Genomic DNA, 16,053 nt, shown 5'->3' with positions numbered 1-16,053 from the left:
CTCAGTTCCTTCCTAATTTCAACAGTGTCAGCAATAAAACAGCTATTTCCCTGCATTTTGTTCAAGGCTACGGAAATAGGCTTCAGGGTACTCAGCATGTGTTCAACATTTCTCTTAAGCCCAATGTTGAGAACTTTGGCTGTGACAGTGCCATCTATTTTTTCACGATTTTGTTCAAAAACTGTCATCCGATTAGGCCAGTTCTTGATACAGGGCTCAGAACAGTCCACTACTGAGTTCCATTGCACACCTTGTGGGAGTGTTAGCTTTGTTCCTCCCACTTTTTTCAGAGCAGCTGCTGTAAAGTGGTGGTTACGGAAGTATTTTGCAATTTCAACAGCATTAGCCTTTTATTTCTGGAACACTGAAGTCTTTGACTAGGAGGTGCATCAGATGAGAACTGCAGTCGTATGTTGTTAGCTTGGGACTGTCTGCACTCTCTTCTAAATTTCTTCTCATTTTGGATACATTTGCAGCATAGCATTGTCTGTGACCAAGCTGCGTACAAGACATTTGAATTTTTTTTCAGTTTGTTATAGCTTTTACTGCTGCTACTTGTAAGTATTCTGCAGTGTGTGCATTTCCTGATGTATCAGTAGTTTCTGTAAGGAAGACATTCCCTTCTGTTGTCACACAAGCACATACAAGAGGATCATTGTGGACATTGCTCCACCCATCAAGACTCAGGTTAACAATTTTACCCTCTAGACCTTTTGCACGCTGCTCAGTTTCTCTTTCATACACTTGATCCAGCAATTTGCCTGCGACAGCTGCTCTGTTGGGTGGACTCTATCCTGGTCTTAATGACTGAACCATGTTAATGAAGTGTGGGTTCTCAGTCATACGGAAAGGAGAGTTTGTTGCGTAAACAAACTGGGTAATTTTTTCATCAGTTACCTCTTTTTGTAATCTGCTGGTTCTTATCACAAATTTATCTCTGGTTGTTTCTGGAAGAGGGAGGTTTTTTTTTCTTTTTGTTACAGGTGGTATACTGTGGCTATGTGACATACATGATGTGACTGAAATGCTGTCATTGGCCGATAACTCTGAAACTATTCAAAATGATGGTGATCTTGAAGGTGGATAGTCTTCAGAATCCTGTATGTTGAGGATGGATTCTCCTAAACAAAATAAGTCAATGCAGTTATTTAATTATTATTACCATACTGCTCATTTAATATTAGTCATTGCAGTCACTGACACTCCATGCTGCTTTAAAGTGAAATTGTGAAAGGAAGAGCTGCCTATTTCAGCTATTTATTTTTCATCACAACTGCATCTAAAATGATAGTACCATAAAGTAACTATATTTTTGGCTCAAACATGAGAATTCAAGAATAGTTCAGAAGGAAGACAGGCAGTCCTTAAGAAAGAAGTATGAAATAAAAAAGTTTACCAACCTGAAGATCCTGTATCTTCAGACACATTCCTTTCATCATCTTCAACGTAGCTTCCTCCTGAGAAGGGATACTTCTCATGATGTTGTTTCATTTGGGCAACCAGGCCTTGTATTTCTTTGTTGCACTGTTTGCATTTTGCGCACATGCCTGTCTTACCCCCAAGTAGAGCAACTTCGTTAAAATATTTCCAAACTGGGTCTCTTCTACGGCCTGCTTCCATTATAGGTTTTCCCTTCTAATGAGAGAATGGTATGGTAGATCTCAAATCAATGAAGGCTACACTCAGAAAGACCTCAAGACTTCTGGAATATGCTGCTCAAGCAGTTTCACTGTTGTTTCTACTGCCTGTCCCACTCGTCTCACATTTATTTCCAGACTCCTCCTTGTCCAGATTTATTCCACACCCAACAATCTTCTATTCATTGAACTTTTTGAGACTTTGCACTTTTAGAGAGAGGTAAGGGATATTGACTCTGTGTACGCAAATTTGCAGTGGGACAATAGAGTTGAGGTCTGTTATTTTTCCCCTTTATATATTTATTTTAAAACATTTTTGCTGTTAACAAACATGTTATCTCTGGAGACGCAAATCCGCAGTTTGGGAACTGCAAAACTAAGCATCTCTGATGGTATCTTCTAGACTGATCATTGAGTCCCATTGGGTAGATAGGAAGTTTAATCTAAATAATCTATACAGAAGCCCCTGGGACTCCATAAGAATGGGTCCCTAATCCATGAACTATTGGAACTCATTTACAAAATTTTTCTTAAACATTACATAAATATATTGTCTCATACTATAGAATGAGATATCTTTGAGCTATAATGTATCTTAGTTTTAACTATCTTTAGATAGTTTTTTTTTTTTTTTTATAAAATGCTTTTTGAGGGAAAAAACCTATTTAACAAATTTTTGTTTTTGTTTAAAAAAATCAATCATTTATTTTTATCCACCCTGGTTTTCCTCTAGAGCTTGGCAAAACAATGAAGATCAGGCGTTCGGTATGAAAGCACTATACAGATTCATAGCACAACATTATATATTTGGTTACATTCATAACTATAGGGTACTGGAAACCTTTTCATTTTTAGAGAAAGCTTAAAAATATTCCTGGCATTGAACTTAGACCTCTGGTCTCTCCATAGAAAGCCTCTTATTTGCTGCTGGCATTTGAATTGATCAAGTCTTGATGTAGAATTAAAAACTGAAAATAAAAATACTTGAATCTCAATCACCTCTTTACTTGTTAAATTCCAGGTTCTTTGTTACCTTAGTATGATTGATGACCTCAGACATCTAAAGCAGACGGATGGATTATATCTTTTGCCTGAATGTAGTGGGCTTAGGGGAGAGAAATCTGAGCTTTTAATTGTGGTCTTTGTGAATGAAGCTGGACACATCTGACATATTAGAATCCAAAAGATGAAGTATTAGTGATTATGAAACAAGCTTGAGGCTTCTGAATCAAAAATCATTATGTAGTTTGGATTCCTAATAATGGAAATTAGAGAGAGACCCTATTATCTAGTCCAGCCCTTTGTCAGTGCAGGATTGTTCCTTGCAGTATGTTCTTTATTTTTTTGTGTACATCACTAGGTTGCATGGCAAAATTTCCGTTTTGATACATTTTATTTAAGTAGCAGTGGATGAAGAAGAATAAAATATAATCTTTAAGTTCCAGTGGAATCATTTCATTGAAAAGGTGCCAAATGTAGAGAGACTGAGGTCTGTTACAATTAATGGCCACCTTGCATTTTTATTGAACAGACTTTTTGAAGATTTAAATTAAGAATCCTTGGACTGATATTTGTCATTGAATGTTAACTTTTCTCAGTCAGATTTTAGGAGATACTTTTATTGTCAGTCTTTAGTTAAATGCTATTCTTTATTTTTTAGTCCTTTAAAAATTGTATACAGTAAACTTTTATACACTTCATGTATTAAAAACTCCCTCTTCATAGTCTGTCAAGCTTGTCTGGAAGGAGTAGTTGTAAGGCAGATGGCATTGCTTGCCCACACTGAGAGGAAATAAACTATTTAGAGGTCGGAGAGGTTAAAAACACAAGAGTTTAGGACAGCAGTTCGCAGACTTCCTCCATCCAGCACACCTACAGATTTCGTGTGTGTGTAAAAAACGATTCCATACATCTTTGGGATCATGACAAGAAAAAACTGTGGCTCCTTTTGTTAGTGCATGCTGTCTGCTGGGTGTACTTTCTCTTCCGGTTTGCACTGAGCTCCGCTTCAAGGAATTGCTTATCAGTTGAGTCCTACAATTCAAGGTCCATTTTGGTCAATTTCACGGTCATAGGGTTTTAACAACATAAATTTCATGATTTCAGCTATTTAAATCTGAAATTTCACGGTGTTGTAATTGTAGGGATCCTGACCCAAAAAGGAGTTGTGGTAGGGTCGCAAGGTTATTATGGGGTGTGTGTGTGTTGCGGTACTGCTACCCTCACATCTGTGCTGTTGGCTGTGCTGCCTTCAGAGCTTGACAGCTAGAGAGCAGTGGCTGCTGGCTGGGAACCTGGCTCTGAAGGCAGAGCAGTGCAAAAGTAAGGATGGCATGGTGTGGTATTGCCACCTTTACTTCTGTGCTGCTGCCTGCAGAGCTGGGCCCTCAGTCAGCAGCTGCCACTCTCCTGGGTCTCTTCCAATCTGCCCTGGAGGAAAATTCCTTCACAACCCCAAATATGGTGATAAGCTAAACCCTGAGCAAATGGGCAAGATTCACCAGCCACATAACCAGGAAAGAATTCTCTGTAGTAACTCAGATCCCACCCCATCTAACATAAAGAGCTTCTGCTACAGAGTTAACTACTGAGGACAGCAAGGGGAGGCGGGAAAAGAAAACACCAATCCTTAGGAGAAAGGGGACCCAGCTCTGCCTTCAAGAAATCACCTTTCTCTGGATGAGTTGGGCCCTTTTTCTACTGCACCTTTGTCTTTTCTCTTTGCTCCTGTTGATCTCAGTGGGCTAGACTGCAGATTGAGCATGAAAGAGCCCCCAAACAGACCACCTCTCTTCTGCACTGTCATCCTTATCTCAGCAAAATTGATAGGTCCCTAGATCATATGCATGTCCCTCAGATTTTCTCTGGGCATCACCCCCCCCAATCTCCCCCACCCCCCCAAACCAAACCAACCACCACCAATCCAGAAACAAAAACCCCCCACGCTTTGGTGGAACATTTATATTTTACTTTTTTAGTAGTGATTTTTCTGCAAAGTTTTTTTTGGTATCAGGATTTTTATAGGCACTTTCTCTTTGTGCACAGCTCTTTCATAGACTTCTTGAAGGACACTTCATTAATATGAATAACTGTTAGCTGCAGTGTGCACATTTTCAGTCTTTTAATAATTTGACTACATTAGGAAAATACTATTGAATGTGGTATAGTTAATACATTTTAATAGGAGCAAAAGGTTCACATTTTTGAAGAAAATCATTTCAGCTCATTGTCATCTCCATGTATTTGTGCTGTTCTGGGAATCCTGGTCTTATGATAGTCCTTGTCGTCTGCTTAGATGTGTTGAAATTTTATCTTGCTGAGATTCTGGCATATTTAATGTGTTACTGGTAGCATTGCTACCTACTAGTTTTGAGAGAGAGAATTAAATATATGACCTTGGGTTTTGCGGGATGGAAAGTGTTTAATTTTTCTGCCCCAACATAGTCTAGAACTGGGACAGTGAAAACATTTCTCTATCTATGATGGGGTGAATGCTTTTGAGATCAACCAGTTGCAGACTCAGAAGAGGGAGGAGGGAAAAGAAAACATCAGTGAAGAGAACAAATAGATCCTGTCTGAACTATTGATAATAGCAAGCCAGTGGCTTCAGATAAGTAACAGAGAATGTTCATCAGAATAGCGAAGTCAGTCCCCCAGCTCTAGCTCAGAACATATCTATTTTAAAAATAAAATAAAATCTATTCTTAAAAGCTTTTGACTTTAGCTTAAGTCAAAAGAGCTTGTAATCAGCACAATGGCCCTCATTCTGCACTGTCTCCTAGCATACTAGTTCCTGCTCCTGGTGTCCTGTTGTGCTAGCAGTAGGCGTATGATGTAGAAGTATGATGCTTCCCATGATTGTGTGTTGGGAAGGGACGGGCACGGCTCAGTGTTAATTAGCCAATTTTAAAGAGTTGTGTTAATGGGATTGGAAAGGAGCCCCAATTAACTTTTTTTGATTAGAAGGAGCAGTGGCCACAATATACCTGTAGTGCAGGACTTCTCAAACTGGGGGTTAGGACCCCTTAGGGGATAGTGAGGTTATTACATGGGGGGGGGTCACAAGCTGTGAGCCTCCACCCTGAACCCTGCTTTGCCTCCAGCATTTATAATGTTGTTAAATATACAAAAAAGTGTTTTTAATTTATAAGGGGGTCACACTCAGAGGCTTTCTGTGTGAAAGGGGTCACCAGTACAAAAGTTTGAGAACCACTGCTATAGTGGGATAAAATTAAGGGTTTATAGGGCTCAGACAGGGACACAGAAGAAGCCTGGGAGAGTAGGGAAAGCAGGGATACCAAAAGTCTTTCATAGAAGATCACACCAGTGTTGGCTGAGCCAATGAAGTATTAAAAATATATTCATCATTGGTCCCATAGCCACATTGATCGTTGGGGCACCATCATTGATGAACAATCAACCAATTGTCTCCACCCTGATGATTGTGCGTCAATACTTGAATCTCCCCGAAGTCCATTCCTGTACACTCTTTATGTGGTCAGTCCATCTCTTCTCTTCCCCTGTACTGTCCCTGGGATAGGCCAGATGATCTTGTTACATGGCTGTACCATTCGTCAAGAGGTCTTCATATGACCCAGCGTATTGGGTGACGATGTTGTGGACCTCTTCGTTAGTGACGTGGTTGAAGTCTGAGATGCCCAGGATTTTACGGAAGTATCTCATCTCTACTACCTGTGTTTTCTGTTCAAGTTCTGCCATAAGGGTCCATGTCTTGCACTCATACAGAAAAATGGAGGTGACCAGTGTGTGTAGCAGTTTGTCTGGATTCCAGAAAGATGTTCTTGGTCCTCCAAATTGGCTTTAGCTTTGCCACTGTTGCTGTTGTTTGCGCAATTCTTGACAGAATGTCTGTCTTTGATCCTTAATCAGTGATTGCCCCAAATATATTAGTTGATGTGTTATGGAGAAAGCAGGCTTTCCACTGAGTCTTTGGCATAAGGAGTCATTGACTAAAAAAGGACAAATGTTACATGGGGTGATAGAGTTGTAAATAGAATAAAACCATATGAACAGAAAATCAATAAAAAACAAAGCAAAAACCTAGGACAAATGCAGGTTGAATAGAGCTTAGATTATCACAAATTTATCTTATTAGGAACTTTGCAAATATAGTTGGAATGTTTCTAATTTTTTAACCCTTTGTTATACTTTTCAGGCTGAAACTAAGTATTCTGCTCTGCATGGACAGAGTTGATATGGTGTCATTGGGAGGGAGTTTCATTTGTTTTCATTGGCAATCACCTTGTACGGGAGTGCCTCCAAAACAGGGAAAAGACACCTTTGCTATGCCATTTGTTCACGAGTACTGGCATTTTGCCAGTATTTTTATTAGCTCCATTATGAAAAAAACTGAATGGAAATAATGAATGGCAAAAACAGCAGCTGTAACTATACTGTGGCTCCTTTTAAAAACTGGCACTTCAAAGAACAAATATTGAAAGATTGTGCAGGTTCATTGAATCTATACCACATCCAGAAGAGGGGCCTTTACTAGTCCTTGGATCTCAATTGTTCTTCTTTCCCTCTTGGTTCCTGATCCTACCCTCACCTGCTGGTTGACTTTCTTGTGCCATCTGGGCCCAGCACCAACTCTTGCCACTTATTTGACTCTTCTGCCCCTCTACTTCATTAAGATTCTCATTCACTATGGGTCTGACCCAGTGGAAATCTTTCTGTTGGCTTCACTACGAATTGGATCAAATACTACTTGCTGAGATTTGAGTCTGTCTATTGTTGTCATGCATGTTCCAAAGGATGCAAGCAATGTTGCAGTGCATTTGGGAGGCTTTTTACTGTCATGTCTCAACAGACTCTAGTAAAGACAGCCAGGATGGCTGCTTGTACAGGTCTTTTCCTGGCGCTCTCTTCTGAATGAGGAGCCTGGCCACCATAGAAGTACCTGGAACTGAGGAAGAAAGCTAGCCAACACAAGGTGACATGCCGGCTCTGTATAGAACACCAGCAAGTGTTTCATGGACCACAGTTTAAGAGCCACTGATCCAGTCCATGCCGTATGGAGGCCCTTGCTTGGGGCTTTCCCTGCAGTATATTTTCTAGTGTTTTCTTCTGGTTTGTTTTAAATATCACAAACAGGGTGGCTTCCATCACTTCCCTAGGAGACTATTCAACAGTTTAACAGATTTCACAGTTAGAAAGAGTTTCCTAAACTGTTTTATTCCAGGCTACATTTTTTTCTTTTCGTAATTTCATTCTGTTAGTTCTAGTTAGGGCTTGCAGTGAGCCACCCCAGAAAAGGGGCAGGTTGGGGAGGCGGGCAGAGAACCACGAGGGTCAATGGGAGGTATGGAGGCACAGCTGCCACCAAAGACAGGGCAATAGGGAGTGTGGTGGTGGGGTATTAATAGACTTATACTCTTTTGTTCCCACTTTAACTTCTGGTTAAATACTTTTTTATTTTTGTCTAGTTTTAACTAGCTTTGCAGGTCTGGGACCTGATTAGCCTCACTTAATGTTACTTAGGAATAAATCCAGTAAATGGGGGAACATTGGTGTAAAACTGATGCAAGTGAGGAGAATAATTGGTATTTGCATAGTTAAGAACCTATTGGTGTTTCCATCATACATGTTTTTGAGATTTAAATGGGTTTTGCTATGAAAACTAACTTTGAGATTAAGTACTTGCTATATGGATTAGAGAAAATATGGGTGAGGTGATATCTTTTATTGGACCAACTTCTGTTGGTGAGAGGATGGTGGCGTGTCTCACCAACGGAAGTTGGTCCATTAAAGAGATTACCTCGCCTGCCTTGTGTCTCTAATATCCTGGGACCAATACAACTATGACAACACTGGATGCTATATGTATTGTCAGATGACAATTTTTCTGATTACTACTTTCCATGCGTTGGAGGACCGTGGTTTCTGTTTTTTGTGTTCTGGTAAAAACAGTCTTTTACTTTTTAAAATACCTTTTCCTCAAACTGTTAATTTGGGACTAGACTTTCAGAAGGGCTCAACTCTCGTTTAGGAACATAGCAGTTGCCGGAGTCGATCACACCACTTGTTCATCTCATCCAGCATCCTGTCTCGGACAGTGGCCAGAACCATATGTTTCAGAGGAAGAATCCCTATAGTAGGCAGTTATGGGATAATCTTCCCCCCCCCAGAGAAAGCTTCTTTGTAAGCCTCTGTAGTCTGTATCGAATTCTTAGGTTAAAATTCTGAGGTACAGATTTTGGGAAAAGTTGCTGTTGAACAGGACTTTGCAATTAAGTGGACCCTGAAATTAATGAGCTACTAAGGCAAGACTTCCTTAGTGTGTTTTAAGTAGTACTGAAGGCATTCACAACAATTGGCTATTTTTAAAAATAGTTTCCAATAAAATACAGAAGACTAAAAGAATAAATAGATAACACAGGAAAGGGAAATATCATACTAGGTGATATCGTAGCTCTGAAGTGACAAATATAAATCATAACTGTAGTAATTCTTAAATTCAGTCTTTATTGTATCAGTGATGATGTCATAGTAAAGTACACTGCAGTGTGCAGAGAAAGGATGAGCTAATTCAGTGTTTTCAGGAAGCTCATTAAAATGGCAGTTTAGTTCTGTACATAATTAACTCTTGAAAAGATTCCTCACTAGTTTTACTGTTTGTTAGATCCTTTGGTCCTTTTTTGTTTTGTTTTTCGGGTTCTGAAATTTAACATCGGAAGACTCAACACGCAGGCAATAGGGAAAGGCCATGTTTCACTACATTAAGTGTTCCATATTCTTTCATTCCTTTGTATATTCTTGAAAACTGTTCCTTTTCTGAAACTGATTTTTGTTTTACACCATATTTTCCATGAACACAGTAAAAGTGCACCATGGATAGATAACTTTTTAGCATTAAACTCCCCCGCCCCCCTCCACTCTAAAAGATATTAGCAGTCCACCGAGAATACCTCAAAAATTTGGTTGTAAAGAATTTAATATTGATTTGAATCTCAGAAAATCACTTTCACTAGATTATTCCTTGTAAATAGGAAACATTGAGCAATGAATTATTTAAGAATACTTTTAACATTTAGATGTTTTGGATTTACAGTGCATAGATTTATTTTTGTATGTGTCTTTATTAGTGATTGATATTCAATTGCATTTTTCAGGGGAATAAAAACAGCGGTGTTGATATTACAAAATGACAAAACATCCACCGAATAGAAGAGGGATCAACTTTGAGGTGGGAGCCCAGTTGGAAGCCCGTGACAGATTAAAAAACTGGTATTTTTTTTAAAACTTAATATTATATTAACTATCACAAAAAGTTTTAGAATGTTACAAAGACTTGGTGATATTACAGTTTTATTCTTATCACAAATGTTCATGGAACCTGTTCACTGGTTTGTGGAAAATTAGTTTATTTGTTTTTAACAGGCTTATCTGTGTACAATATACAAATTATAAAGTGGAGTCTTTTTCAGCCCAAAATATCCAACACAGAACCTCACCTTGCTCCCATCCAGCAGTATTTAATCTTCAGATAGATTATAAGACCTGCTATCTTGTACTGATTTCTAAAGGTGGCCAAATACTGGATTGAAGGGCTGTCCGCCCTTTGGCGTTGAACTTTGAGGAAGAATATTTGTTGACTATAAATTCTATGATGGTGCAGAGAGAGAGAGAGAGTATATTCTGGAGTATTTTTAGGCTTTATAGATACTTCTCAGCATCTTGAATTGTACTTAAGTCAAGCTAGTTTAGAGCCCAGGTGTTCTCTACTGGGCCTGCTCATTAAGCAGGAGGCTGCATTCTGTTTGCACTATCTGAAGGTTCTGAGTGATCTTCAAGAGTAGTTCCAGATACCTGTGGTGCCCTATGCTAGCGAAATTTGTAGGTGATAAGCATGGAGAGATCCATGTCAGAGAAGAGCCATCTGAAGATAGCATGAAATGCCTTTTACCATCACTGTCATATAGGAATCTAAGAATAGCAATAAGGGGTCAAATATTGCCCCTGAAATTGAAAATCACTGGAACCATAGATTTACCTTCTGAATGCAAAGATCAGTCAGTATTCACTAGTGACTGTATTTTTTCCTTCTGGCTGCCTGCATCAACTCCATGTTATATGGATTGAGCCTTGCTTTCCTCCAAGAAGCAATCTTGGTTTGGCACAGGCAATTAAGGTTACTGTTTTAATTACAGAGATAGTACTCAGCTCTTTGCCTGTGTCAGCCTACAGATAGTACTGCAACCCAAATGTCTGTCCATCTCCCTCATCAGTCTTGCTTCTTCTGATTTGTCAGCAGGATGAAAACAAATTAGATTTTTCCCCTGAGGCCCCTCTAGGAGGATGAAGTGCTTATTGACACTCTTTACAGCACTTGTCCAAAAACAGGCTGTTGCATCTGAAATGTAACATTGTTAGTTAAAAGATAGAGGAAATTAAAGACATCAGATCTTAAATCCTGCTTGGCTGAGTTTGAGGTATGAAAGAATGTAGGTTGCCATGATAGTTTTACAGCTACAAATATTTAAGAGAATTTACGTCCTATCTTAACATGTTAGCTTTTGCTCAGATTAGGAGGACTGTTTTGATTATGGTTCTGTCCTGAATCTTTGTGCATCTGTGGTTTTCTTCCCTCTCTGGTTTTTTCTTCACTAGAGAAATTTGGCATCCTGACACTATGTAATTCCCAAGACTGCCTGTAACACACCTTGTGTATGTGAAGTACTCCCCAGATGTATACTCCATTACAGCTACTATAGGGTTTATATTTTATGTGGTCCTCCACCATGCCAGTCTTCAACATTCCAAAAATACTCTTGAGAACATAAGAAAGGCATAATAGGCCAAACCAACGGTGCATCTAGCCAAGTAACCTGTCGTCTGACAGTGCCAGATGCTTCAGAGGGAATGAACAGAACAGTACAATTATCACGTGATCCAGTCCTGGCTTCTGGCAGTCAGGTTTAGGGACACTCAGAGAACGGGGTCGCATCCCTAACCATCTTGGCTGATAGCCCCTGATATACCCATCCTCCATGAACTTCTCATTCTTTTTTGAACCCAGTTATACTTCTGACCTTCACAACATCCCCTGGCAATGAAGTCCACAGACTAACTGTGCATTGTGTGAGGAAGTGCTTCCTTAGGTTAGTTTTAAACTTGCTGCCTATTAATTTCATTGAGTGAACCCTAGTTATTGTTCTTCGTATGCTTGCTCATGTCGATTCCATTCTAGGTGTTCATGCGCCCATGTGCGCAGATGGAGATTTTTGCCTTAGTGGTATCTTTAGGGTCGATTGTGGTGCCCGTTAGTGCTGTGCTCATGTGTCAGTATATCAGGCACTGTCGGCCCTATGCCTGATGGGATCCTGAAAATTGCCAAGGCCTTCTGGTAAACCCTGTTTTCCATCCCTCCTACCACCAAAAGGGCTGAAAAGTAGTACTTTTGTCCCAGCCAAAGGGTTTGAGTACCTATATACCCAGCCATCTCTGGGATTGCTGGTCATCTCTGTGGCCAACTAGAGGGACAAGCAGGGGCACACCACTTCCAACTCTCAAAAACAAAGAGGCCAAATAATGGGACCTTTTCGGGAGGAAAACTTATTCGACAGCCAGCCTGCAGTTCTGGGTGGTGAACCACCAGGCTCTCTTGGGTAGGTACAGTTTTAACTTCCTCTCTAAGTTCAAGGAGCCTCTGCCCCAAGATTTGGCCTAGGAATTCGGCACCCTGGTAGAGGAGGGTACCACAATGGCCAGGTGCTCTCTCCAAATGGTGTGGGATGTGGTGGACTTGGCGGCTAGGGTGGTCACATCGGTGGTGGTCATGAGGTGCAGCTGCTGGCCTGTCCCAAGAAATGCAGACCTCCATTCAGGACCTCCCATTCAATGGGAATGGACTCTTAGGCTGCATGGGTTGAAGGACGCTCAGTGGGTATTCATACGCCGCAGTCTGCAAGGAAGCAGTTCTGGCCACCCCCACCACCAAGACCATGGCAGACTTGACGGGTCTGCAAGGAGAAGGTATTAGAGACATGAGCTTTAGTAGTCGTCGCCCCTCCTCCTCCTGCTCACCCATGCAGCCTGGCCTGGCAAAGTATCCTGGGGGCCAGAAGTACCTCATTTTGAAGGTGCGCTCGAGAGTGATGCCCCAGTCAACTCCCCGGATCCACCTTGTTCTTTCCTCGACAGTCTTCATCCCCACCGTTTGGCCTGGTTGCGGGTCACCTTGGACCGCTTGGTGCTAGAAATAACATCTTGGGGCTATACCCTGCAATTCTCAGCTGCCGCCCCTTTTTCCAACCCCCATTCTTCCCCATCCCTCTTCAGGGACCCTTCTCACAAGGAACTCCTTGTTCAAGAGGTCAAGAACTTCCTGCACCTGGGGGCAATAGAGGAGGTCCCTCGGGACATGAAAGGAAAGGGGTTCTATTCCTGCTCCTTCCTAATCCTGAAAACAAAAGGGGGCCTCAGACCTATTCTGGACCTGCGTTGCCTCAACAAGTCTCTCAGAAAGTTGAAGTTTCTCATGGTCTCCCTGGCCTCCATCACTCCCTTCCTGGATCTGGGAGACTGGTATACTGCCCTTGACTTGAAGGACGCGTATTTCCATATTCCAAGGTCACAGACATTTCCTCAGTTTCATAGTGGGCCAATGCCATTTTCAATTCACGGCACTGCCCTTTGGCCTCTCATCAGCCTCAAGGGTGTTCACAAAATGTATGGCGTCAGTGGCTGCTTACCTGAGACGTTGAGGGGGTCCAGGTTTTCCCATATCTTGACGACTGGCTCATCAAGGGCAGGTCTGTGGAACAAGTGCAGAGGAGCCTCGAAATGGTGTGTTCCACCTGCCGTGATCTGGGCCTGTTAATAAACGAGAAAAAATCTACCTTTAGGCCAGTCCAGCGAATAGAGTTCATTGGGATGTTTTTTGACCTGGAAGTGTGTTTTTTAGGCCATGTCAGACCTGATCTCCCATGTGAAGAACGACCCACTCACCACAGCTCACACATGCCTGTGGTTCTTGGGCCACATGTACATTTGTGGTCAGTCATGCCCGGCTCCATCTCCGGCTTCTGTAAGCATGGCTGGCGTTGATCTACATCACCAAAAGGAACGACCCTAGGTTAGGTAGTCAGGGTACTGGATCGCATCTGTTCATCCCTGGATTGGTTGTTGGACCCTGGGTGGTTGTTGGAGGAAGTTCTTTCGCGGCCCTGTCACTGACCCTGGTCTTTGATGCTTCGGACCTGGGCGGGGGAGCCCATCTGGTTGCGGGATGATCTGGCCCTCCATTTCAATGTCAGGGAGCTCAGAGAAGTGTGCGTGGCCTGCCAGGCTTTCTTGCCCCACCTGAAGGGCAAGGTGGTGCAAGTCCTGACAGACGATACCGCTGCAATGTATTACATCAATAGGCAGGGCGGAGCCAGGTCATCGGTCCTCTGCCAAGAAGCTCTCTGCCTTTGGGGCTTTTGTGTGCGGCACACCATTCATATGGTAGCTGCCTGCCTGCCTGGGACCAGGAACATATTAGCAGATCACCTCAGTAGGACCTTCTCGTTTCACCATGAGTGGTCACTCCATCCAGAGGTGGTTAGTATAATCTTCCAGAGGTGGGGGGCCTCTCCGGTTGTTCGTGTCCAGGCAGAACAGGAAGTGCCACGCGTTCTGTTTGATATGGGGGAGGACAGGGACTCTCTGTCAGACGTATTTCTCATCCCGCGGTCAGGGGCTTGGATGTATGCCTTTCCACCAGTGCCATTGATTCACAGCGTCCTTGTGAAAATCAAGCAGGACAGCTTGAAGATTATCCTAATAGCCCATGCATGGCCTTGCCAGCACTGGTTCGGCATGCTGCTGAACCTTTCAGTACCCGCCCCGCTGCAACTGCTTCTCCTGGTTGGATCTTCTGTCCCAGAACCAAGGCAGCCTTCCGCACCTGAAGCGTGGCAGCACTACACTTGACAGTATGGCTACTGCATGGCTAAACATAGACAAACGGGAACGCTCAGCCCCGGTTCAGCAGGTCTCATCGGGTAGCAGGAAACTCCACCAGAGCTGCTTACCTGGCCAATGGAAAAAGTTCACGTGCTGGTCCTTGGAACGGCCTATTCAGTCTTCGCTGCAGGAGATCCTGATTATCTTCTGCACCTCAAACTTCAAGGTTTGTCCCTGTCATCAGTCAGGGTCCACGTGGCTGCTATTTTGGCTCCACTCTCCATTCCAAGACAGGTCTGTCTTCGCTCACGATATGACGACCCGATTTTTGGAAGGTCTGGAGCATCTCTACCCCCATGTCTGGGATCCTGTCCCTTCCTAGGACCTGAACCTTGTGCTGTTGAGACTCATGGACACCCCCCCCCCCCTTTGTGCCCCTGGCTTCCTGCTTCTCTCCTGGAAGGTATCTTTCCTGGTTGTGATAATGTCAGCCCGCAGGGTGTCTGAGATCAGGGCACTTACTTCAGAACCAGCCTATACAGTATCCTTCAAGGATAAGGTTCAGCTGCGACCACACCCTGTGTTTCTGCCCAAGGTCGTTTCCCAGTTTCATACTGGCCAGGACATATACTTACCTGTCTTCATTCCAAAGCCTCATACATCAGATGAAGAACACAGGCTGTACGCTCTGGACGTCAGGAGGGCGCTGGCCTTCCACATAGACAGGACAAAGCCGTTCCGTAAGTCGACACAGCTGTTCGTTGTGGTGGCAGACAGAATGAAGGGTCGCCCAGTGTCTGCTCAAAGGACTTTGTCCTGGATCACTGCCTGCATCTGCTACTGCTATGAGCTGGCAAATGTGCCTCCGCCGGCAATCATCAGGGCACAGGTGTCATTAGTGGCCTTCCTGGTGCAGGTTCCAATCCAAGAGACGTGTAGAGCCGCCTCCTGGTCTTCTGTGCACACATTCGTGTCTCATTATGCACTTAGTCAGCAAGCTCGAGACGATGCTAGTTGTGGCAGAGCAGTGCTGCAAGCTGCACAACTGTGAACTCTGAGCATACCTTCATGGACACTGCTTGTGAGCCACCTAGAAAGGAATCGACGTGAGTAAGCACTTGAAGAGGGAAAAGCGGTTACCCACCTTTTTGTAACTGTTGTTCTTTGAGCTGTGTTGCTCATGTCCATTCCATTACCCACCCTCCTGCCCCTCTGTCTGGAGTTGCCGGCAAGAAGGAACTGAGAGGGCGTAGCACTGGAGGTGCCTGATATAGTGACGCATGAGCGTGGCACTCAAGGGGGCACCACAGCTGACCCTACAGATACTGCTAAGGCAATAATCTCTGACGACCATGCTAGTGGGTGCGCACACGCCTAGAATGGAATGGACATGAGCACCACATCTCAAACAGTTACAAATAGGTGGATAACTGTTTTTTATGTGAACAGGTAAATATTTCCTTATTCACTTTCTCCACACGATTCATGATTTTATAGACATCTATCG

General features: G+C 42.8%; 1 protein-coding gene across 7 annotated transcripts in view; it reads left to right on the top strand.

The window, feature by feature from the left end:
• PHF20 (PHD finger protein 20) overlaps window positions 1–16,053 on the top strand; it is a 190,130-nt gene that overhangs the window by 19,769 nt on the left and 154,308 nt on the right. For all 7 annotated transcript variants that reach the window (XM_073310018.1, XM_073310016.1, XM_073310010.1 and 4 more), the window contains exon 2: window positions 9,770–9,884. In XM_073310018.1, the coding sequence (XP_073166119.1) occupies window positions 9,802–9,884 (83 nt within the window). In that variant the 5' untranslated portion in view covers window positions 9,770–9,801. The remainder of the gene's footprint in view (window positions 1–9,769; window positions 9,885–16,053) is intronic.

This window comes from Lepidochelys kempii, chromosome 13 (genome assembly GCF_965140265.1).
Source record: "Lepidochelys kempii isolate rLepKem1 chromosome 13, rLepKem1.hap2, whole genome shotgun sequence".
NCBI classification, from domain to species: domain Eukaryota; kingdom Metazoa; phylum Chordata; order Testudines; family Cheloniidae; genus Lepidochelys; species Lepidochelys kempii.
This window is presented reverse-complemented; position numbering and strand designations above follow the sequence as displayed.